The sequence below is a fragment of the Monodelphis domestica genome, chromosome 2 (assembly GCF_027887165.1).
Source record: "Monodelphis domestica isolate mMonDom1 chromosome 2, mMonDom1.pri, whole genome shotgun sequence".
Lineage (NCBI taxonomy): Eukaryota > Metazoa > Chordata > Mammalia > Didelphimorphia > Didelphidae > Monodelphis > Monodelphis domestica.
Window position 1 is genome coordinate 71521339 of NC_077228.1, and position 26663 is coordinate 71548001.

The 26663-nt window shown below is 31.8% G+C and overlaps 1 protein-coding gene across 4 annotated transcripts in view; it reads right to left on the reverse strand.

Annotated features, from left to right (window-relative positions):
• The window catches only part of COP1 (COP1 E3 ubiquitin ligase), a 329094-nt gene that overhangs the window by 248557 nt on the left and 53874 nt on the right, over positions 1-26663 (reverse strand). Inside the window, exons 4-6 of one of the 4 annotated variants that reach the window (XM_007480833.3) lie at positions 24632-24696; positions 22557-22676; positions 9721-9789 (exon numbers count right to left, since the gene is read on the reverse strand). In XM_007480833.3, coding sequence (XP_007480895.2) covers positions 9721-9789; positions 22557-22676; positions 24632-24696 — 254 coding nt within the window. Of the gene's footprint in view, positions 1-9720; positions 9790-22556; positions 22677-24619; positions 24697-26663 lie in introns of all 4 variants that reach the window. The other 3 variants (XM_007480832.3, XM_056815582.1, XM_056815581.1) reach the window with 3 other exon arrangements.

Genomic DNA, 26663 nt, shown 5'->3' on the forward strand with positions numbered 1-26663 from the left:
TATTTATAAAAAAATCTTATTTTCCCAGGTCAACTCAAAACAGCAGCATTTTGCCCAAGAAAATTCTAGTGTGGTTCTATTTAGCCCTCCACCTAAAAAGTTAATTAGATCAATTACATCCTTAAAGGGTGACCATGACCCTAACTCCTAGCCAGTAGTGCCAACTACAGACAAAATATAGACTTACAAGCAATTTAAAAATTAAATTTAAACATGATTTTAAAAAACATTCAAAATGATTTTTGATAGCATTTCCTGAGCTGGAACAACATTGTTTCTTTGGTATTTAAAGAGAATATATCACAATAGATATACTTAGTACTATTCCTTGGTATGATTATAATAGTAGGATGTGGAGCATTTTATCTATCTCTCTTTAAGAGAAACTTGGCAAATATCCAAAGTATTACAGAAATGCAAATTGGAGATTTATCTCAGCCTCCTCCTGTACAACTCATTTCCTGTCCAACCTGACCTCCTACTACTCAACTAATAACTGAACTAAAAGCTCAGCTTGAGAATCCACTGGAAAATGTGGAGGAGAGTGTAGGGGAGCTCAAGACTTTTATGAAAAGAATTGAAAAATCTTAAAAAACCCTGAGAGTAAGAGATATTTATCTCACCATACTATCTTCATCAGAGCCGATTCAGTCTCTGTCCCATCTGGTGATGATACTGGGGATGGGAAGGAACCTTAAAGAGTCTGGAGGTGACTTTTTAAGCCTTTTCAGACTCCATTGTTTTATTAATGTTAACTCTTTTCAGTTTTGTTTCCCCTTCATAATAGTGAACAAGTCTTTGTAACACAACTATTGGAATTGAAGAAAGGGACTCTTGAATACAATGCCTGTATTCTGTCACATATATTGTATTTTCTTATTGTTTGCTTTAAGGTTTAATTTTTTTTTTGTTAAGTTCACATATTAATCTAATCTACTATATTCTGTTACTCTCTGTTATACTGTTTTTATTTGCACCCTCCTACTATCTTTAATATGACTGGACTGGAGAAAATACCATTGTAAAAGTCCATAAACACCTTGCACAAACCTTCTTCCATGGCAAAACAATAGGTCCTTAGGGATGCTGCGTGTGTCACCAGGTCCATCAAGGTCACATGTTGCCTAACGGCCTTTTGTTCCTTTTTTCATTTGTTGATTGTCACATATATAATGATGGATGGACTCCATCAAACTGTATAGCACCTTTGGAGAATTTAGCAACCTAATAATTTAAATTGATTTTAAGGGGTCTTCAGAAGTGATTTTTAGATATCTAGTAGAACCAGTACCTCTGATCATTTGCCTGTCTTTGAAATGTTTGTAACAAGAGATAAGGGTGCATTTTTAGTTGAAGAGAAGTACAATAGCACTATTGTATTTCCCCACCTCTGCATTTATTAAATATGTAATGGATGAGACATCTGAAGTGATTTTCACTATTTAGTCCTTGGCTCCACATAAAATAGGTGGGACATATTAGAGACAGGTCTGTTAACTGTTACAGTCTCATATCAGAGGGAGCAAGATGCCCAAGCTGCTTAATTAACCTCCAATGGGTTATCTCATCCAGAGGTGTGAAGGACTTTTTCCTGTGAAATCTAGTAGCTCCAAAATGGCTTTTATATTTGTAACTCAACTTATTCTATTCCACCATAATGATCTAAATTCTTGGTGACATTTTTAGACCCAAAAGGTTTTCATCAGAAGTATAGAGGTTTGTATTTTTTCTGGGTTCCTCTGCCAAATTTTGGAATGATGGCAGTAATAGACTTGGTTAAAAATATCTCAGCTAAGGTTGAAAGATTTGGTACATCTGTAGAATTTGTGATAAGTGTACATGAGCTTCAAAGGTTTTTTAAATGTCACATAGCAAGTGGCTATATAAAGACTCATGTGAATCCTATATGATATCAGGTTTATTTGCTATTGTCATTTAAATGTGCTCTTGTGATTTTAGAGATTTTGGTACTTCTTGAATATGAATTAGCTGTTAATACTACTGTTTTGAAAAGCTGTTACTCAGTAAAAATTATGTACACTCACACTATGGATCATAGCTAAGTTAAAAAGGTTTTATTCTGCCTCTCCTTTGGCAAATTATGAACTAGATTTTAGATTTTTTTTTAATTTATCATTGCTTTTTCCTAGTATGTGAAATAGAGTATGAGTTGTCTTTTTTTCTTATTTCTTGTACTTAAAGCACATGTAATCAATATTAACCTTTTTTTTGCAGTGATATAAGTTTAAAATATACATTTACTCTAATATTAATGCATACCCAAAAACTTTAGACTATGGTAACCTGCTATTTATTGATGATTATAGTATGGCAACTTCCTGTAGTCCTGGCTGCCAATGGGTAAGTGCAATATTACTGCATTTTGTCCTACAGATTTATGGGACAAAAATTACTTTATTTGGACCTAATACAAGGGCCTGTTATGAATGTATTCTTGTTTACTTGGAAATTTTTAGATATATAGATTTTTGCTGATTTTGAATTTTTATTTCTCTCAAAGTTTAATTATTTTTCTTCTGTTTTTCTTTTTGTTTTTTGTTTTTCTTTTGATAATTGACTAATATACTCAACCATGTATTCTGAGTTGACTCAAGTGTTGGTCAACACCCTCCTCAGGGAGAATTGTATATGTTTTTATAAAATCCACAATTTAAAATTTTGTTTAAGAAAAAATTTCAGAGAAAGAAGTTTGCTAACTCCTTGAATCCAGAAAATGAACTGTTTGGAGAAAGATGCCTGTAGAAACTTACACTGCATCAAGAAGATCCAGAATGAACTTTGGGGTGCAACTGATTGAAATGAAGAGAGTTGAGCACATTTCTTTTAAATGTAAACTTTTATGCAAAAGGGGACTGTCCCCTAATTGGCTCTTTGTCAATGCGCCTAGAACACACTGGTTTGCATTCTCTCTCTTCTATTTCCTTCTTATCTCTTAATGTACTTTACTCTTAGAAGATGCAATATTGTATACACCTGTAGTTAGAAGATTTTTAGAGGTACAAGATGATAATGTCAAATCATCAATTGTGGAGACTAGTCTCCCAAATGATCACAGGGATGATTATGAAGCTGGGATTAACTCTCCCCTGCCCATTTTTAGATTCAGATTTAATCACAAGAAGCATATACACCTCACTTGTCCTTAAATGGGGGAGGTCCATGACCCACATGTGCAAAAGTGGGTGACAAATCAGAACCCACTGACTGCCCCCTGGGCAGTCCTAAGCAAAACTATAGACTACAATTGATCCACATAAAAGTAGAGGAAGGCACAGGAAGTAGCACAAAGAAACATCTTTAAAAGGAGTTATAACTTCCTGTTCCAAGTTCGAGTTGGAGGCTGGTGAAGAATCTGCTTATTGGACCTGAGACCTTAGACTTGGTGAGACTGTTCTTAAATCTCTCCCTCTGAACTATCACATGGGTGAGTGAAAAATGCTGACTCCTTTCCTGGATTTTCTGAAGGGACTAGCCTCAGGAAAGGCTTTATCTGTGGAGAGAGGTTTTGTGACTGAAGCCCTTGCTTTATTCATCTCCAGACCTAGGTTGAGCCAGGGGCCAAAGCAAAATACTTAGTGTGTTAGGTTAGATATCTTACCCTATCCTCTCTGATTTTCTTATTTTCAATCTATCTCTATCTCCTTTTGCAAACAATTTACCATAAATTTGTAATTTTTGTAATTTGTACAAAAATGTGCACATAAATTACCATTAAAAAATCATTTGGAATTAAGTGATTAATTCTTGCCGACCACATTCTTAAATAATTTAGTCCAACCCTTTAATTTTAACGCCTTACATTCTGGTCCTTACAGAACCTGGACAATTCATTTAAATTTACTTACCTAGCCCTTATTGGTCTTCTGCTATAGAACCAATACTTAGCATAGATTCTAAGACAGAAAGTAAAGATTTTTTAAAAATAGTAGTACTAAAGGGCAGACCAAAATTATACAACTTTTACTATAAATGAGAGGTGTTAGAAGATAAAAAAGCCAGAAGATAAAAGCTTATATTCAAGAAAAACAGCCTGCAAAGCTTATTAAAATCCTACAGAGGAAAAAATGATCTTTTATGGAATAAAGAACTTTCAAGCATTTCTGATGAAATGACTGGAATTGAATAAGAATCCTGAAATATTAACACACAAATTTTCAGGAATGGGATGAAGGAAATATACTTGATCATTTAGAAAGAGTTGTGTGTGTAGTACTTTTATTTTAAGAGGGAGAAGAAAAAAATCTTTAGGCCATTTTCCAGTTGGGAAATAGTTATTTTTCTTATCAATGTTTACCATTTTTCCTCAGATTTTTATCAGCAAAATATACCATAAATTTTTTGAGTTGTTTGACTTTTAATTTTCAAGTCATTAGATTTGTTCAAATTCTTTTTATGCTTATATAATTAAAATTACCTATTTATCTTCTACGATACTCTCTATTTTTGGCCATAAACTTTTCTCCTATCCACTGAACTAATAGGTAACTTTTTCTATGCTCTATTTTGTTTATAATGTAACCTTTTTTATGTAGATATATTTATCCATTTGGAGCTTATCTGTGTATAAAGTGTGAGGTGTTGATCTATGTCTAGTTTCTTCCATTCTGATATCAAAATTTACCAATAGTTTTTGTCAAATAATATCATTATCCCATTAACAGAAGTCTTTCTGCTTATCAAATATTAGGTATACATGTTGTATACCTTATCTGTTTCCCTGAATGATCTCCCAATTTCTTAAACAATCACAAACTGTTTAATAAGAAATGCTTTGTAGTGTGTATATGTGTGTGTATATATATATGTATACACACACACACAGACACACACACACACACACACATATATATATATATATATATATATAGTTTGAAATATGGTACTACTACTACTACTAGACTCCCCCCACCCCCACTTCCTTCCTATTTGTTTTCATTACTTCTCTTGAGATTCTAGACCTTCTCCCCCTCTGCTATATCCAATTCAATGAACAATTGTTAAGTACCTACTATGTGCTAGGCATTGTGCTCAACTGTAAAGGAACACATGAAAAAAGGGAAATCTCTGCCTTCAAGAATTTTAAAGTCAAAAAGGGGAAGACTATACACAAAAGAAAGTGGTAAAGTGGGTATAGGGGAGAGAGGAAGGCATGTGTTGAAACCAAACAGAGCTCCTAAGAGAAAATGGAAAGTTTACCAGAAAATTTACCAGAGCCCCCTGGAATTCAATGTTCTTCCCTCCAGGCCTCCAATCAGAGGAGAGGAGGATAAGGGAGTTTAGAAGGTGCTGAATAGCAAAAACTAAATCAATAAGAATGCTGAAGAGATTTCTGGTGATCAAATTATCTAGGATGAAGAATCATGTTTCCTGAAATCAAAACCAAGTGGAACTGCTAATAGAAAATAGAAATTGACTTCCATATGAACTAAATTTGTTTTATTTTATAATTAATTCTTTAACATTTTAATTGGCTTGGTAATGAAAAAGCAAATAAATATCAGTAAAGTTTTTATTTTCATTATATTATGTTATCCCACACATGAACAATTAATATTTTTCCAATTATTTATTTGTTTTTACTAATGTAAATAGTTGTTTGTAGTTGTACTTAAAAAAAATCTCATGTATATCTTGGAAGACAGACTATAATTTATACAATCCATATTAATTTTAATTATAATTTATCTTTTTTGAGTTTTGTTGATGTTATGCAGAAATGCTGATAATTTTGTAGATTCTTTTATATTACGGAAGTTTGCTAAATATCAGTAACATCAATATGATAAAAAAAAGAACAATTCTGAAGACTTCTATAAGTGCATAAAGAATGAAGAAAAGCAGAACCTGAACAACTTATACAACAGCAACACTGTTAAAAAACATCTTTAAAAAATTTAACAATTATGATCAATACAATATGAATAATTGCTATCTATTAGAGATGAGGAATAGAGGTTAAAGAATGAGACAATTATATATTTTGTATATGCCCACTGGTGAAATTTGTTTGTTGACTTAGATATATTTGTGGGGTTTTTTTCCTTTTCTTTTTCACTAGGGTGGAGATGGGAGGAAGAGGAAATATATTTCTGTTCAATTAAAAAAATAGAAATGGGAGCTATGATATGAAACATGCTTCACTTTAAGAAGAGGTCACTGTATATTAGTTTTGCTTAGTTGTTTTACCTTGTTATAAGAGATCACTCACAAGGCAGAAGTAATCTATAAATGTAGGTAATGTAAAAATATTAATTTAATAAAACTCAAAAGTGGAAAAAAATAAATGTTCATGGGAGCTGGGATGTTATAGAGGAGATTCTGTTTTGTGTCAACAGATAATGTCTAAGATCCTTTTAAACTTTAAAGACTGTGACTATATGATACAGACAATAATTACAAAAGGAGAAAAGAAATCAATTTGGGCTATCAAAATTGGATATCCTGTGGAGGAAGTGTAACTTCATAAGACCTTACCATTGGAGCTGTAAAGGACCTCACAAACCATTAAATATTACATTCAAATTACTCCAAATCAAGCAGGTCATATTAAGCACCAGAGGCAAAATTTCAACCCAAGTCCTCTAACACTAGATAAGCATTCTTTCCACTACTGACTTGAACCTTGCCTTAAAGAATAGATAAGAAATAGAGAGAAAGGGAAAATGCACCCTAGGTCTGTTTGCAGATAGGATGAGAGACAATAAATCATTCAATTACTGTGAGAGCATTGTGTTAGACTCTGATAAGATGCAAAAGCAAAAAAAAAATATCTTGCCTTTATATAGTTTGCAATTCATGTAGAAATCTAAAACTGACATCATGAAACAAAGAATATTTAAATACTCAATTCTACTATGTTGTCTATAAATATAATAGGTATTAAAAGAAGAGAGGTGAAAGTTGGAGTAGTGAAAAAGGATTCTCAGAGACGAAGCAAGAGTTGAGCTAGGCCTTGAGAAATTTAAAAAGATTCAAGTAAAAGAACAGGACAAGTTAAGTGAGAGCATTATCATGAATAGTGTAAATTATAGCATGAATAAAAGGAGGGAAGGAAACATAATTGTGGTATATAGAGAACATTTGAGAGATCAACTTCACTGTATCAGATGGTATTTGCTAGGGAATTATGTGCCACGAGAAAGAACCAGGAAGGAAAGGTGACCTTGATTCAATAAGCCATTTTAGATTTGGTCAAGGAAATAATGAAATTACTATATTAATCTATATGGACAGCATGTGCAAGATTGCATGAGCAAGATAAGATTCATCAGTGGTTCCCAATAGATGAAAAGCTCATAATAAACAAGTCCTAGAAAAAGGAAATGGTAGTATAGAGATGAGAATTTAGAAAAAGAACTGACAAGAGATTCTGAGTAAAAAAGATAAGAGCAAAAGAAAAAGAGGAAAAATTATTGAGTATATTAAATCTATATGACATTACAGATATTTTTACAGATGGTCAGGATAGTACAAGTTTTAGAAAGATTATTAGTGGCAGAGGAAAGTACAATCAAGATCTCCAAATTCTATTTCAGTATTCATTACACTTCATTTTTTCCCTCTATGACGGTATTTTAGGTGTATCAAACAAACTACATAAAAAGAAAGAGAACCAAGGTATTTTTTTTAATTATTTCATAGCATTCTTAATAGAGTAGATCTGGTTCTTGGTTAAGGGACAGTGGTTTCCCTGAATTTTCCTAGTGACTAGCACTTTTCCTCTACAATAAGGGGCAAAGCGCATCCAAAGCAAAAGCTGAGTGTGGTGAAAACAAACAAAACCACCAAACTAAATGACATTGATAAATGGGTTTCAGAATACTGAGAGGATTCATAACATAAAAAAAAAAGATTCTAAGAAATGATGTTTTGGAACATAAGAAAGAAAAATCTGTAGAACTCTATTGTCAATTACCTAGATAGGAATCACAAACAAGCAATGGCAACAGATAAACCACTGGATTAAATCTGCTTTGCCAAGATCAGAGCTCTGGATTTAAGAAAAAAACAATAGTATTTAAGATCTAGTATCTAATATAGAAGTTTCAGGGAGAAAGTAACTAATATAATCATAACACATGACACATTGACAGTTCTTTGATTGGAGCAAATTAAATTAGAAAAAAAAAGAATATGGAAGTTTAAGCAGAGCATAAGTCCCACTTATAACTATTAATCTGGAAAAGTTGTGGTATGAATTTAGCAATGGACTATCATCCAAAGGCTAAAAAAGTTTGAAGGTCATCAGAAGCAGGTTAGTCTTCAATTTGGGGATTTTTTTGATCCTAGGAATTAATAAAATCATATCTAAAGAATAGAAGGTAAATGGCTTTCTAATATGCTCAGGAAAAGGGCTATTTGCTGAAGTTTTAAAAATTGAGATGTCTCATTTAAATCCCATTGGCTGACTATAAAAAAAGAAAGAAATCCTCCTCTATGTTTCCAAACTTTGATCTAAATGATCCTGATAACCTTTTCTTAGACCTTTTGGGATTTTAAAAAATGGTATGATTTCAGTGATTCTGAATGCATTATCTGTATGAATATATATATATATGTATATATATATGTGTGTATATAAATTTTAAAAGTCTTGGTAGCTGACTTAATAGCATCTTAATTGAGAATAAGTTTATGGAACCAATCATATTTCTTCTTTCATAAAGATATGAGAAACTAGATAAAAGAATTCTATTTGTAAACTCTTCAGAGAAAACTGATATTCTCTTAAATTAACATAAGTTTAATCGAGAGGAATAACCATCATAAAATGAATTTTCTCATGTGAAATGAACTCAAGCACGCCTGTTTTGTTCATTTCATACCTTTATAACCTCCTCAAGGGGCAGAGACAGTGAGTAAATACCCCTATTAAACTAAATGTAAAGCGTTAAGAGCCTAAACATTGTCAAATAAGGGTTTAAATAAAAGATTTCCAAATGGTAGGTCTTCACAAAATCATTTTTTTCTAAGGCAATAAAATTTAGTAATAATAATGTATTTGATCACATTTTTAAATACATAAAATACATGCTCTATTTTAAAACTTGAAACAGGAAAATATATAGTATTCTCTGAGTTTTAAAATAAAATTATCTCCCATAACATTACTAATACTATAATCTTCCAAAGGTTAAAATTCCAATGAATAGCTATGATTTTATTTCACTGTACTTTGGCTATTTTCTTCCACATTATTCCCAGCAAAATAGTCCCTATACTATTGTAGGTTTATTAGCCAATATGTGATTTCTCTCCTCCCGCCTCCTGCCCCAACTTGAGAGCAACTACAAATTAGAGTGTTGTGCTCTGCCTCTTCTTTTCATTTATAAGAGACATGATGGGAAAACAAATCCTGTACCATTCATGGAAGCATTCCAATGACTTCAATCTTTGGGGGAAAAATAGATACTTTCTCCATCTTTACACTCTCATATTTTCTCCAAAATCCTACTACAGATTTTAAAGAACTGTTCCTTGAGAAATCTTTCCAACTACCACAAAGAGAATCAATCAACAATAGTAACTGAGAAGTTAAAAAAAATGAAGCTGTCAAGAATCTTTCTTTAAAATCTTTTTCAAAGTTGTCCAATTTAAATAGTAACCCTGTACCCACATGGAAATTTTCTTACAAAATTGGGAAAGGCAGTAACATTTTAAAAAATACCCATTAAGTAAATCAAACACAAAATGATATACCTCTCTCTTATTTCTCCTTGCAACCTTGAGGAATTCCATAAGGATCTGTAGTTGGGCAGCGTGTGACTCCTATAATAGAAAATTACATTTTAAAAGAAAAAACTTTTGATCATGAGTCTATTGTTTCTTAAAACCTCAGTATGAATGGGATAAAAGTTTCATATAAACTTACTTACCACCAAATAAGCTATGCATCATTTTATGCATTCATTTAAATGTTTCTCATTTGACAAAAGATAATCTTAAAATAGTTTTTTTAAAAAGTTATTTTGAGTTACAAGAGTAGTGGTCTATTTCAAAAGCAGGGGATTCAATGTCATATATGGTCCAGTGAGTTCAACTCCTTCATGTTCTAGATTAAGAAATAGTTTAACAAATTTGTGCACAGGATCAAAGAATAAGAGCTGGAGGGAACCTCATAAATTTGCTCTAATGTGTTCATTCCATATAGATAAAGAGACCTGGAACCAAAGAAATGAAGTGTTCAAGATTCCATAGGTAAATCAGCAGGTGAATCTAAGTCCTTAGAACTGAAGTTTTTCATACTCTCTATTGTACCAGATTTTAGTGGAATAAATTAAAAGTAAATTCAAAACCAGGTCTTTTGGACTATAAGTTCAGTACTCTCTTTTTAAAAAATGAAAGAAAAAACTTTTTTCTTGAAATCTACTTTTTCTACCAGTTGATAGGTGGTCAAAGGATATAAATGGGCAATTGTCAGGGAAGAAAGCAAGGCTATTTAATCATATGAAGGAAATATTCTAAATCATTCATTAGAGAAATGCAAATTAAAACAACTATGAGGTTCTACCTTATACCTATCAGATTGGATATGACAGAAAAGGAAAGTGATAAATGTTGGAGAAGCTATGAGAAAATTGGGAAACTGATACACTGTTTGTGGAGTTGTGAACTGATACAACCATTTGGGAGAGCTATCTGGAACTATGTCCAAAGGACTTTAAAATTGGGTTATGCCCTTTGATCCAGCAATACCACACTAATGGGTATGTATCCCAAAGAGATCAAGAAAAAGGGAAAAGGATCTATTTATTCAAAAATATTTATGGCAGCTCTCCTTGACATGACAAAAATTAGAAACTGAGGAAATGTCCATCAATTGGGAATGGCTGAACAAGTTGCAATATATAATTGTAACAAAATACTATTGTGATATAAGAAATGACAAACAGTATATTCACAGGAAAAAATGTAAAGGCCTACATGAACCTATGGCATGAGCAGAACCAAAAAAGCATTATACATTAACAGCAATATTGTATAATAAAAAATTGTGAATCATTTGCCTATTCTTAGCAATACAGTGACCCAAGACAATCCCTAAGAACTAATGATGAAAAAAGTCATCCACTTTCAGAGAAAGAACTGATAGAATTAGATTGAAGACCAAAACATATTATATTTCCCTTTCTTCATTTTTTGGTTCAAGTTCTATTCCACAAAATGATTAATGTGGGAAATTTTTTTTACATTATCTCACAAATAAAATCTACCTCAGATTGCCATTTCAGAGAGAAATAAGGGGAAGGATGGAACAAAGGAAGGAAGAGAAGGTGGCTAAATTTTTTTTTTAAGTTTAAATTTGTTTTTACATGTAATTAAGGGGAAAAAATAGTTTTGTTTTGTTTTTAAGAGAGGTTGGCATTGGTAAGGAGGATGAGCGTATCCCTTGTTACAGAATGGGAGGTGATACTAAAGAATAAAACTGAGATGAAGAGGAATGATTTTTTTTAATTGTTTTTTGCCAAAGTATGAATTGAGGTACTATGCTAAGAGGAAGAAAGGAGGTGGTGATTCAGGAGAGGCGAGGAGAGGTTTATAACAAGAACAGCATGAATAATGGGAGAAGATAGAGAATGTGGACATCATCACTAAGCTAAGTTGAAATTATAAATAATGCAAGCTTATAATATTAAAACTAGAAGAGATTTTAGAGATTTTCTAACCAAAAGTATCAAACATGAATCCTGAGGGCCACATGTAACTTGGAAATAGGTAACTAAATAAAAATAAATAACAATATTTAACAAAAGAAATCTACTGTTTTTATACCACTTTCACCTTCTAATATATTTATTCCCTACCCAGAGAACCATCTTTAACAGTGAATAAAAATGGAAAGAAAATAATCAGGTCAACCACGGTTAAAAACACACCACTTGAACGTACGCAATTCCCACCTCTGCAAAAAAGTGAGGTACATTTTTTCATCTCATCTTCAATGTCAAGTCTGGTTAATAATTATACAACATTCTATTTTTGTTTCATTGTTGTTCTTTCCATTTCCATTATTACAGCCACTGTGTAAACTGTAATCTGGTTCTATTTACTTCATTTTGCTTTCTGTAGTCTTCATTTTTGTAACTTCTTACATTATAATAATAATCCATTGCATGTATGTGTTAGTTTGTTTAGCCACTTCCTAATCAATAGTAATCTACTTCTGTTCCCAGTTTTTTGCTACTACAGCATATATATACATACACACACAAACGCATATATAGATATATAAACACCTACACACACATGTATAACATTATATATGTATATATATATGTGTGTATATATATATATATATATATATATATATATATATATATATATATATATATATATATAATAAAGCTGCTTTGCTATAAATGTCAGTAGAAATGATACTTTCCTTTCTATCTTTGACTACTTTGAATTATCTGTCTAGCAGTGAGATCTCCAGGTCAAAGATTACATGTGGACACTTTGATAAATTTCTTAATATAATTCCAAATTACTTTGCATGTTAAACCAATTCCTGATTACCAAAAATATACTGTCTACTTTTCCATAATCCCTTGCATGTGACTATTCTGTTTTTGTCATCTCTGACATTTTGCTACATACTACAGACTAGTTCTGATTTGCATTTGTCTTATTATTAGTGATTTAAAATAATCTTTTTTATGTTTAATAGTTTCCAATTCTTTTGGGAACAGGCCACTATCCACATGGGGAGGCACCCTTCTATCTGAGATATTTGATATAATACCCCCCCAATAAGTGGAATTCCTTCCTACTTCTGTGTCTATCATGTAAAAGCTTTTCCATTTCCCCACCACACTACCATTACACCAAAATTACACCACATTTATATTGCAGGGAATAGCAAATGATCAATGATTATATTAGTATAGGAAATACATGGTTTGGAAACCATGCATGAATATGAAACACCAATAGAAAACAATCTTTCTATAACTTGAGAGGTACCACAATATAGTGGATATAGATAGCACTGGGCTTAGTATCAGGAAGGCCTGAATTAAAAATCAGATAATTACCCAAAGTAAGTCACTTAACCTCTCTGTCTTCAATTTCCTCATTTATAAAATAAAGGAGTTGGACTGGATATCCTCTAAGGTCTCTTCAGCTCTAAATCCATGATCTATTAAACACATGGATTTCATAATTAAGTAACCTGCACCTTATCCACATATCTAATGCACTAATAAGTAGCAGAGGCAAGATTTAAACCCAAGTCCTACTAGCTCAATGTCCAGAAATCTATCTACCACACAAAGCTACCTCTGATCTATATACAATGCTACTATATGAGAAACATAATGGAAAGTGGCAAATTCTTTTTCAATTCTGCTTTCCCTTCCCAATTTCAATCTCACAGAGAATAAAGCTAGTACAGAATCAACATAGTTTCAAGAAAAATTATGACATTCTGGAAGGAGTATTAATCCTTAAAATTATATTCCACACATTTTACTCATACAATATGAACAATTAGACATAATAAATGGGTTATTTTCAGAAAGCCTACTAGAAAAATCTACATATACATATAAATATTGAAAGAATTAATAAAAATGAAGGAAAAAAATTTTAGTTATCTATTTTAAAAGAGAATGGGTAAATACAAACAATACAGATTAGTAACTAGAATAAAACACAGTCACACACCATGCAGATAAAGAAAGATTGCTTCTCAAATCAGACAAACTGACTATATTACTTCACCATAGGAATAAAATTATTGTAGATAAACTCATTCATTAGATAAAAGATAAAAAAAAAAGTTTTAAGATGCTAAATCAAAGGCACAATGGCACCAGTGCCATAATTAAAATTTTCTTAATGACAATTTCTCTTAAAGATAAAACTGAAAAAAAAATGCAAAACTGAATCAAGATAAAGAAAAGAAACACATGGAATCTCATTCTAGGATTACAGAAGAAAAATAAAATAAAATAACAGTTTCTAAAAGCAAAACTACAATACCCACTGACTAGTGACAATTTGTTGGTCACATTTAAATTTTTACAATTATTAGTACAACAAAATAAACTGTTAAAAGAAAAAATGAGGTCCTCAGAAGTCAAGTAAGTAAACAGGTTGGAAATTCTTTTTTGTTAAATGTATTGTGCTTTTAAAAGTAAATTAAAACCAGCCAGTTTAAACTTTAAGCATAATCTTCAACTGAATACTTCAAAGCTTTCCCCACCACCACTATCCATTTGCCTTGCCAATGAATGTTCTAGGTTATAATTAAAATTCCCAATTCATGTTTACAAACATTATTCTCAAAAAGGATGAAAGTTAGAAAAGATGAGCAAATGAAAAAGAAAGAAAATATCCAGACACATTGCAATTTTCTTGGCATTTAAAATATATTTCCATTCTCATATGATGTACTTTGATTTGTTTTGCATGTGTTGAAATGCTCTGTTCAATGGACAAAGGCTGGATCTCCATTATATACTACAGGGCAGGTGTTCTTAACCTGGGTTTCCTGAAACTGTTTTTTTTTCCCCTATTTTGATAACTGCATTTCAATACATATGGCATGCTTTGTAACTATGTATTTTACTTAAGCATTTAAAAACATGATTCTGAGAAAGGATTCATGGAGTTCAGTAGCCTATCAAAGTTCATGACATAAAAAAAGATTAAGAATCCTGCCATGAAGAATTAATGTAACAACATTGCTAAGAAATATTCACCTGAGTAACACATTCAGATAGCTTCCTAACAAAGTACTGGAAATATTATCTTCAAAGGAGTCTGGATATATACTTAAATTTCCATTCACCAGAAAAAAAGGACTTGAATATGACTACCAAAAAAAATCAATACTGTGAATCAATTCATGAAAAGAGGGAAACTGAACATAAACAAATTGAAGAATCCAACACAATTGCACTCTTGTCTGAGAAGCCACCCCAAAATGCAGCTAATTCTGTGGGCTAGTAATGTAGGTCACTTTGTATTGATCAGTTTCAATAACATAGTTAAGGGTCAACATAATAAAATGCAAATACACTCAAAAAAATGTGAAACATGAAAGAGAACACGAGATTTTCAAAAATTGTACTGAGAAAAGGGTAGACAGAAATATTAAAATGTTGATTAAATAATACAGGGGAACATACTATATTTATAATGTTCTTTTTGTAATTTTAATTTTAATTTAAGACAAAAAAGACTAATGAGGGTTTTTTGGGCCTCTCATTTAGGGTAAGAAGCAATAAGGGGATATTATCTTAAATATTTATTATTATTTGCTAATTTTATAGGTGGAAGAAATCACAAAAAACATCCAGTTTAACGTGTTTCTATTATAAACAAGAAAAGTAAAATAGATTAAGTAACTTGTCCCAGAGTGCCCAGCTTGAAGCTTGAAGAGGAAGACAAAATCTAAGTCTCTCTATATATATGAGCTAGTAAATTCCTCTACTAAACTCTGATGTTTTTGTATCATACTTTTATAGTGTCATAAAGTTCATGGCTAATCATATAAGAGATAGCATTAATATCACTTAAAATGAATTATAATTCAAATCTCTACAAAGCCAGAAATTTATAAAATTCTTACCATTTAAAAATGGTATCCAATTAATGCTAATAATGAATACAAAGATCCTGCTAGTAAAAGGATTTATATCATTTTTCTTTTAATGAAAATTTTGAGTTAATATCTAGTTTTTAATTTTTCTTTACATATATTCTAAATATATAAATATGAATGTCCCAAAAGAAATGAGACAATCAAATTTCAATTACAAATAAAAGAATAACTTGCTTTCAGTATTTTCTAAGTATTATTAAACCTTCTCTTTCACCATGCTAATGACTAACATTTAGTTATTTCATCACTAGACAATCACTAGGGGATGATTTGTAGGAAGAAAACAGAAGCTAATACCCATACTTAGTAACAGCAATACAAACATGACTATGCAATGTTGCTCAATGGCATAAAACCCCCAAATATAATTTATAATCTTAATTGGCAAATTCAAACACTTTGAATTAGACTTAATATAGTGCTAGTTTAAAGACCAAATATTTTAAGATAATAGGTCATACAAAAATAGTGCTTTATGTTTACAAAACATATTTCTCACAAGAACTCTATGAGTAGGCAATATTTTTTATTCATAGTATTTTCACATTGAAATATTAAATGTTTACCATTGATACTGATGAAGAAAGATCAAGCCAAACAGAATTTAAATAACCTATTATGCACCAATATGGTACTAGGTGCCTGAAAAAACAATGAAAATAATCAAATCCTTGCCTTCAAAGAGTTCACATTTTATAGAGGGGTGAGAGACATCATGTACTTTTAAGTGTGTACATATATAAATATAAACACACATACACACACACTAAATACAAGATAATTTAAAGTGATGTCTTATATGACTAAAAAAAGGGAAAGAAATAAAGACACTGTTGATGGGGAAGCTGGGTAGCTCAGTGGGGTGAGAGCCAGGCCTAGAGATGGGAGGTCCTAGTAAATCTGGTCTCAGATACTTTCTAGCTGGATGACCCTGAGCAAGTCACTTAACCCCCATTGCCTAGCCCTTACCACTCTTCTGCCTTGGAGCCAATAAACAGTATTGATTCCAAGACTGAAGGTAAGGGTTTAAAATTAAAAAAAAAAAAAGACACTGTAGAGGTAGAATTAAAACTTTTTCATAAACAATGCTTCACTCTGGCTTCTACTGCCCTATAAAAAATGAAAACTCCTAGAAAACAAGAACAGTTTTGTTTTTTTTATATTTGTATCACCAGTAGTAAGGAGAGTGGCAAGTTTATAGTAAGCAATTAATAAATGATCATTCATTCATTAATTTATTCATCATCAGGCAACTCATTGGGTTTTCGGGGTAAGAAAATGGAGGATGACTCCAAGGCTGAGAATCTAACTTACTGGATAGTTAAAAACTAGTCTTTTCACTCATTCCTGTATTGCTGTTAAATATTTTTTACCTTGATATCTATCTTTATATCAAATAGTTCATTTTTTTAAACTTTATAGATTTAATTTAAAAGGTTGCTTCATCAGTCAATTAACTAGAATTTAAGTGCCTTCTATGAACCAAGAATAATACTAGGGCCTAGGGATAGAAAGAAAAGTGAAAGATAGTCCCTGAGTTCAAAGAGCTATAGGTTTAATAATGGGGGTGGGGGAATGGAACTTATAAATAACTATTTACAAACAAAATACATATAGCATAAAGAGATAATCAAGAGACACACCAACATTATGGATGATTGGAAAAAAGTTCCTGTAGGGGAAGTTTTACCTAGGATGTGAAGGAAGCCAAGGAAGTGATGGGGAGAGAGGGGAAGAATAGTGAAAATTCATGGAATTTGGAGATGGAGTATATTCTGCAAGGAATAGGAAGGAAGCCAGTTATCATTGGATCATAGGGACATATATGGAAAGAGAGAAGGGGCAGAGAAAGGTATAGAAGGCTGGAAAGATAGGAAAGGACCAAGTAATGAAGTTCTTTGAATGTCAAAGGGAAGATTTTATAGTAATATTTGATCCTAAAGGTGACAGAGAACCATAGATGTTTAATGTATAAGGAAGTAGCATGGTCAGAATGTTCACTTCAGGAAGATCAATTTTAATAGCTTAGTGGATGACACATTAGAAGAGACATATGAAAAGTTATTATTAATTTGTATCCCCTTATTCCCTCAAAGGCCTTTTGATTTTCAAACTCAAATGGTTTGATTTTAGGGCTGAATTTCCCATTTGGCTGTTGTCCAATGAAAGGTTGGCATATAAAGGCCTTTAAATATCAGACAAGTTTGTATCTGATATAGAACAGGGTTTTTAAACCTATTTTTACATGGCAGAACCCTTTAGAAGTCTTTTTTTGAAACTTATGACCTCTTCTCAGAATAATTTTTCAAAAGTATAAAGTAAATGACATAGAAAGAAATCAAAATATATATTTTTTTAAACTTCAAAGACTCCAAGTTAAGACACTCCTCTCTTACTCTTCAGGGAGTCACTGAAATTTCTTAAGCTTAGGAACTGATAATCAGTCACACCTATCTATGCTTTAGAAACAATACTCTGAAATCAGAGTGGAGGGAGAAGATTGAAAGAAGGGAGATCAATTAGAAAGTTTGTGTAATAGAGGGCAGTTAGGTGACTCAGTGGATAGAAGCAGACCTAGAGACAGGAAATCTTGGGTTCAAATCTAGATACTTCCTAGCTGTCTGACCCTGAATAAGGCCCTTAACCCCCATTGGCCTTTACAGCTCTTCTACCTAGGAACCAATACACAGAAATGATTCTAAGACAAAAGGTAAGGGTTTATTATAAAAAAAATTTTTTTTTAATTTGTAAAAAGAAGCTCATGCAATAGTCTAGACAAGATAAGGGCCTGATATAGGATAAGAAAGTTGAGAAAACAGGACTAATAAGAGACATGACCTGAAAGTTTGCCAAGATTTTATATATATATAGTTATATATATGTAGTTATATATATATAGTTACATATGTTATAAATATATATATAACATTTTATAATTATATATAAATATATTAAATTTATAGATTTCATATAAAAAATAAAAATATATTATATATATATTTTATAATTGTTCTTTACAGAGATAGAAAATTGAAATTCAAGAGATTTAAGACTGAATATACAGATTTGAAAGCATTGTCTATAGAAATAGTAAAAGAACCAAAAGAAAGTACTGAGTTCCCCCAAAAAGAAAATATGGAAAGAAGAAATGCCAGATTCTTATGGGCAGTCATATCTAAGGGAAAGGAGATAAGAATGTTTCAGCAAATTAGATCAGAAAAGAATAGTCAGGCAGGAAAGACGAGAATGAGAAGATACAAGTGTCACAGAAGCCAAGAGAAGATGAGGTGGTCAGATTAGTCCAAAAATTACAAAGATGAAAAAAATGAATCAACAAATGAATGAATTAAAAACCATTTGAAAAATTCTTCAAAGAGACATGGATGAAACCTGTGCCAGTTATTTCAAAAGGACAAAAAATTTCAGATGAAAATTTTGTTATCAATAATGTTTGGTTGTTTCAGAGTTGTGTCCAACTCTGTGTGATCTCACTTGGGATTTTCTTAGCAAAGATACTGGGAGTAGTTTGCCTTTCTTCTCCAATGGATTAAAAGAAACCAGGCTCAGCCTATGGTAACACAACTAGCAAGTGTTCCAGATCTCATTTGAAATCAGGTCTTCCTGACTCTAGGCTTGGTGCTCTATCCACTGAGCCACCTAGCTACCCCCATAGTCACTTTTCTTAAAGTGTGTAATATTCCACTATAATGTACCATAATTTTTAAGCCATTCTTTGATAGTAACAATTCTTTGCTACTACAAAGATGTATAGATGGGATCTTTCTTTTTACAATTTTTAAAATAAATATTTCTTTTACAAATCACCAATTTCCTTGTTATAGATGTCTACTGGTAAAAATTAAATATTATAATAAATAAATGTTACTCATCATTTTATAAATATAATATACAAATGCACACATGTATATGTACATGAATTTACACATAAATATAAATGTGTCCATTTATATACATATATATGTATATATGTGTGTGGGAATGATTGGACATTTTTAAGTAAATGTAAAGACAGAGCTGGCTAGAGGGCAGGAACATAGTGTAGTGAAGGGAGAGTCATGCCTTAAAGCCAGTAAGATCTCATTATCAAATGAGTATAAGATTTGCCTATAAGCACACTTTAGAAATGTAATTTAACCTCACAGCATCACTGGCAATTGTACTAGATTTGCATTTGCAAAAGAAATATCCTCATCAGAAGTTATCATACAGTATACTTCAATACAAAGGAAAGCATGCTTAGATCTAGAATCAGAAGACACAACTTCAAATCCTGCCTGTTTCAAAAATCTGTGACTCTGGACAAGTCATTTAACATTTATAGGTCTCATTTTCCTTATCCACAAAATAAAAGGGCTGGACTAATTAGTTGATTCCAGTTTTAAAATCCCATAAGGCAAAACAACAACAAAGCCAGTTTCATGTACAATGATTTTATTTTAATTAGAAATACACAAGGAGACAGTATTGGAAAATCCCCAAAAAAGGCCAAGAAGTTTGGATTGGTGGAAAGAATGCTAAACTTCAAGCCAAGTTTCAGTCTCATTCTCAGTTTTTTCATCATCTGCAATGAGAATATGGCACAAGAATTCACAGGTATACTGCAAAATTAAAGTGAAATAATGTACATGAAATACTTTATAGACTTTAAAAAAAACCTATATATATTTTATCACCTGTTTCACTAAAGGCCAAAGTTCTAGACTGCAAGACAGAGCTACATAGAGCAACTTTTTGTCAACACCAACCTTCCTAATCTCTACCAACTCCTCTCCAAACAACCTGAAAATAATGTCTCAAAAGATGCAGCATATACAAAAAGATGGAGATGAAAACTTACGAACCCCCAGAACTAGCTCTGAAAACAGCTACAGAAAAAACTTGGTGCTTTGGACAATGCTCCTCCTCCAAGAAATAGATTAGAAAAATGAGCAAACAAGCAAAAAAAAAAAAAAGAACCTAGCCATATAAAGTTACTATGTTGACAGAGAACATCAAAACAAACTCAGAAGACAACAACAAAGTCAAAACTGCTACACCTAAAGACTGAGTTTCAAAAAGAATTTCTGGTAGAACTCAAAAAAGATTTTAAAAATCAAATAAGGGAAAAGAAAAACCAGGAAAAGAAAATGATACAAGAAAAAATGAAAAAAGATGGTGTTTTGTTAGAGGTAAAAAAATACTGAGAAAATAAAACCTTAAAAAATAGAATAGGAGTCAGATGGTTACGGTTACACACACACACACACACACACACACACACACACACACACACACACACACAACCACAGAAAAGAACTCTATAGAAAGCAGAATTGGTCAAATGGGATATATAAAAAACTTGAATGAAGAGAAGAGACCCTTAAAAAGTAGAATTAGCCAAATAGAAAAGTAGGTACAAAAAATTACTGTGAAAATAATTCCTTAAAAATTAGAATTGGGCAAATAGAAGCTAATGAGACATCAAGAAACAAAATCAAAATAATGAAAACAATTGAAGAGAATGTGAAATAGGAGGGATTATTTTAGAATTATTAGACAACCTGAAAGCCATGACCAAAAAAAGAGTCTAAACATCATCTTTCAAGAAATTATCAAAGAAAACTTCCCTGAAATTCTCTAATCAGAGGGTAACATGGACACTGAAAGAATTTATTGATTGCCTTCTAAATATTTTAAAACACAATTCTGAAAAGCTACTTATAAATCAAATCAAATTTAACTTTATCTCAAGTTTTCTCCACTACTATCAACTATTGCATTAGTCAAACTATACCTGATGGAAAGGGGAGTAAGGTCCTAAAATGAAAGCTCTTTGAATAGAACATAGATATAGAGAGATAGATAGATAGATAGATAGATAGATAGATAGATAGATAGACAGACAGACAGATAGATACTGAAAAAGTATATAAACTGAAAAATAATGGTGAATCTGAGTAATATTCAAATTTTATGTAGGTCAAATTTTAGGAAAGAAAAGATAGCTTTCATTGAGATTAATATGAGATATAAACAATTAGAACATGTTATTATCAAAAGGTCTTTGTTCCTAAAGACATATAATCACACTTCCTACTCGGAAGGGACCTCCGAATGACTCATAGTACATAAAGAATCTCTACTACTACCATATACCAAGTAGGTGGTCATCTATTCTTTCCCCAAAGACCTACAGTGAGTAGAAATCCACTAGCTCCATTCAACTTTTTGACAATTATAAATGTTAGGCTTTTCCTTATATTGAGATGAAATAACGTTTTTTATTAACTTCTCACTAGGCCTAATTCTGTCTAGTAGAATCTTGGAAAAAAGATTTAAACCTGCTTTCACCTATAAACCTCTTTTAAAACTGCATTTATGTCCCCTTTTCAGTCTTTTCTTCTCCAAGATAAAGATCACCCAGTCCTTTAAATAAGTCTTCATTTCTGTGTTGTGGTTCCTTCACTATCAAGGTTAACTTCCTATAAATAAGTCCAGATTGTCAATGTCCCTTCTGAAAGGTTGTACCTATTAGTAGACCAATTAGCTAGTAGTAGCCCAGATGTGTTCTAAATTGATACAGAGTACAACTTCCTTATTTACTTAAAATATTTATTTTCAGCAAAAAGGTTTTTAAACAAATCATTTATAATTCTGCAACTGCTCTTCAGACATTCAGTCCTACTACTACCACAGACATTGATAGTATCAAGAGACAATTTTAATTGTTGTCCTTTGATACAGAAGGGGGTCTTGAGAAAGATGAGAAATTACCTTTCCTGCCTGAATTGGAAAAAAAGATAAAACTGAATTATGACACCTTAATACTTCTAAAAATATCCCCATTCCTGTTTAAATACATGCCTTGTACAGGGTAAGATTAAAGAAAAGACAAATTAAAAAAACAAAAAACCCTTCCACTTACTGCCTCCAGCTGCTTTTTCTTTTGTACAAGTAGTTCCAACATCAGGTTGACATTGGGTAAATCAAGGTTATCTTGATCAGTTCCCAATAAATCTTGAAATATTTGCCATCTGTGACCATTCTAAAATAGAAGAAATGAAAAGAGAGAGGAAATACAAAATCTTAACTCATAAAAAACATGTTCTAGATGCTTCTATAATACATTTAAAATGTAAGATCTTTAGTTTATTATGTTGCCTTCAAAATTATATTACCACATTCCTTGCTGATGATTCCCTTCCAATGGCTTTAAATTGCCTTGTGGATGAAATTTCAACGTTCTAACCTCACCTTTATGAATATATCTTTCTACTTTTCAAAACAAAAGCCTTTTTCCTGACTCTTTTTCTTTGGCACATTCATGCCCAAAATAATCAAACTCGTCTTGGAATACACACAAACATACAAGCATTAATTAATTCTCTTAATTAAAAACAAAAAGTATTTTCATACTGTCATGACCATCAAGAAAACAAATTTTTAGAAACTAAATAATTGAACTTGAGTATTTCCTACAAGAAATGCATTTCCATTTGAGATAATTCAGTTTTCTAAGCTCACTGCCATGGCTTGAATATATCAACCCCAATGGCAAGTAATGGGATTTAAATCTTATTAGAGTTTAAGGTTCCAAAGAAAGAACTCTGATACTAAGACACTTCCACCATGATGCTAGCTAGCAACAAAGAAACAGAAACTTCAACCCAATTCCCATCCAAGAAAGAGGTATAGGTCTAAGCCAAACTACTTAACAGGCACTTCTGTCCCAGAGAATTTTTGAAAATTAATTAGTGTATTTCACTAAGAAGTATATGTTTATACATACAAGATCTGCTATAAGGTTTCTGTTGAGTAAAAATGTAGAACAATTTCCACAAATCTTTAATTTTTTCTAGAACACCTAAAGAGTAAAATAATAAGACTCTAGTGAAATGGAATATAGAGGAATGAATAAAGTAAAAAGGAAATTATTTTTCACATGACTTGGGACTAGTCTGAACAAAGTCTATGTTGGACAAAGTTATTGCACTGTATATAGCATTCATTCCAGAAATATGATACTATGTGCAGGACATCCTATTAGCATAAAGAAAAAATAATAACATTGATCCTTGATGGGTTGATTCTTTCACACAGGGAAGCACATTATTCTGAATTATTAGTCACATTAAATAAAAGCAATGTCATTACTTACATTGCCAAAAATCTGCATAGGGGGCAATAGTAATTTATTTTCACTTTCTGATGATATGAAGAACTAGCACACAAATACAGGAGGACTTTCTTTAAACTACTGAGCATTTCATTTCCAGACCAGATCATCTGGATAAAATATGCGAAGACTTCAAAGACTAAAAAATTACTCTTAAGACTAATTCTGCACAATAGAGCCGTATTTTTTTAAAAGAGTGCTTAAAGGGTAGTTATTGTAATTATAATTACTGCTAACAATCATGAGAGCACAAATAGTTCTTTCAATGATCTATCTGGTAAGATAACATGTCGTTCCTTGACCCAAATGTAAATGAAAACCCATTTAGGACTAGTACTCCAAAATATAAAGTTTTCTGGAGAGATCCTCAAAAATCTTTTTGCAAAATAATTTCATATTCTCCTTCTCAATTCCCATTCTTTTCTTTAAAATCCCACTTCATTACCATAAGGACTTATGCTAATCAAATTCAATACTTATTAACTGCTTACTACCAAAAGCACAATTGATTAGATACTTAGAGAAAAAAAAAGGTTAACTAAAAATATGGTGACTGTCATCATGAATTTGAGAGTCTAGGGAGCCCAATTCTACTTTAGTGAGAACCTACCAATAGGACAAGATAGTCACACAAAAATAAACATAACAAATTACAATATGTGATTTTTAAATTTTACTTGGGAAATCCTTCTAAAAAGAATGACTTTCCTTTGCCTGGATCAATAATAAACTATTCAAATTCTTTTTAAAATTAAACTGTTAGGCAAAAAAAAGAGTTATAAAAAGTAGTAAAAAAAAGAGTTGAAACATACGGTGCTACTCACTGAATGGTCCAACTTGAACCTCTTTTCCTCAAATCTTTGCTTCTGTTTGAGAATGAGTTCATTCACTGGGAAGAAAAAGAATTTATTATTATATATATATATGTGTATATATATATACATAAATATATCAGTCTTAGCTATATTCTCTAGTTGAACCATATCAATTTAATAAGTATAAAACTATAAGCTAATATAAAACAGAAAATATATACTTTTTCTCTTGCTTTGTTTACTACTAACCATTTTAAAGAATGGACAAACATTCAAACAAACAATATCTGGCATATATAAGGTTTTAAGATTTGGGGGATAACTGGATGGCTCAGTGGATTGAGAGTCAGGCATAGAGACAGGAGATCCTAGGTTCAAATCTGGCCTCAGAAATTTCCAACTGTGTGACCCTAAGCAAGTCACTTAACCCTCATTGCTTAGCCCTTACCATAAAACCAATATACAATATTGATTCTAAAACAGAAAATAAGAGTTTAAAAAAACTTTGTAAGAGACTCTTCATATCATTTGATTCAATGAGCAGCATATTGATAGTCAAATCTAATACTTTCTTCTCAATCCTAACCTTTCTTGATTTCAGATTGATATTTTTATCATTTTCTCCTTCCTAAATACTCTCTTCTTTCTAGGTTTTAGTGATATTTGTTCTCCTCCTACCTATCTGACCAGGCTCCTTTTTAAGGACATCTGCTATTTCCCTCCCACTAATTATGGAACTTATTGTTATTCCTATTCAGGTCTCCCTTTTTAGATCTAATCAGCTCTCACAAATTCAACTACTATTTCTAACCAGATTTGGTCCCTCACCTGAGCTCCAATTGTATGTATTCAATTGCTTACTGGACATTTTGGACTAAATGTTTATAGGTCTTTCAAATTCAACATTTTCCAAAAAGAAATATTATCTTTCTGCTAAAACCCACCCCTCCTCTAAACTTTTTTATTTCTGTTGAAGCCATGATCAATCTTCCTTCCAGTTTCCCAGATTTACGACTTTAGCATTATTTTTCACTCTCCCTCATCCCACATATAAGGTGCAAATTTTGTTCATTCTATTTTCACAGTCTCTTACACCCATCTCATCTCTTCCTCTCTATTCAAACAGCACTTGAAAAATCTTCTAAATGGTCTCCGTGCTTTTAGTATTTCCCTTTCCAATTCAACCTCCACCCAATTGTCCAAGAGATATTCCAAAGACACAATTCTGGCCATCCTTTACTCAATAAATTCCAATTACTAATGACACTATAATCAAATGCAAAACTCTTTTTTTTTTCAATTTTAAAGTTCTTCTCAATCCTTATCCAACAATCTTGTTATTTCCCTATCAGCATTTTCAAACTGGATTTCTTGCTATTCCTCACTCACATTTTTTCTCCTCCTGTTTCCTACCTCTACACTGGTAGTCCTAAATACCAGGAATGTATTCCCTTTCAACTTTAACTTTAAAATCCCTAGATCTCATCAAAGTTCTGCTGGATCACTACTTCCTAAAGGTTTTTCCCAATTCCTCTCAGATGCTGTCTTCTCTAATAAAATTATCTGATATGTTTTGTATATATTCACTTCTCATATACTTTTATGTGTCTTCTTCTAGAAAACAAGTGCTCCTCAGAAGGCAAAAAACATTTCATTTCTGTCTTTTCCCAGCTCATGGCAGGCCAATAGATTCAGCAGAGTAACTGATCCTTACTTGGGGCTAGGTTGTGAAGGACTTTAAGTGTCAAGGAGAAAAGTTTATATTTGATCATAGAAGCTATGGGGAAGCAGTGGATTCACTTGAGTAGGAGTGGCATGGTCAGGTCATTAAGAGTATATGAAAAAAAAAAGAGTATATGATGAGATTTCAGAGAAGAAAATCAATCATAAAACCATTGCAAGAGTTCACAGAAGGTAGCACAATGGAAAAATATCAAAGCTCAAGTCAAGAAGACCTGAATCTGAAACCTGCCTCAAATAATTACTAGGTGTTCACACCTGTGGTCGTCAATTAATCTCTCTGGACTTCAGTTTCTTTATC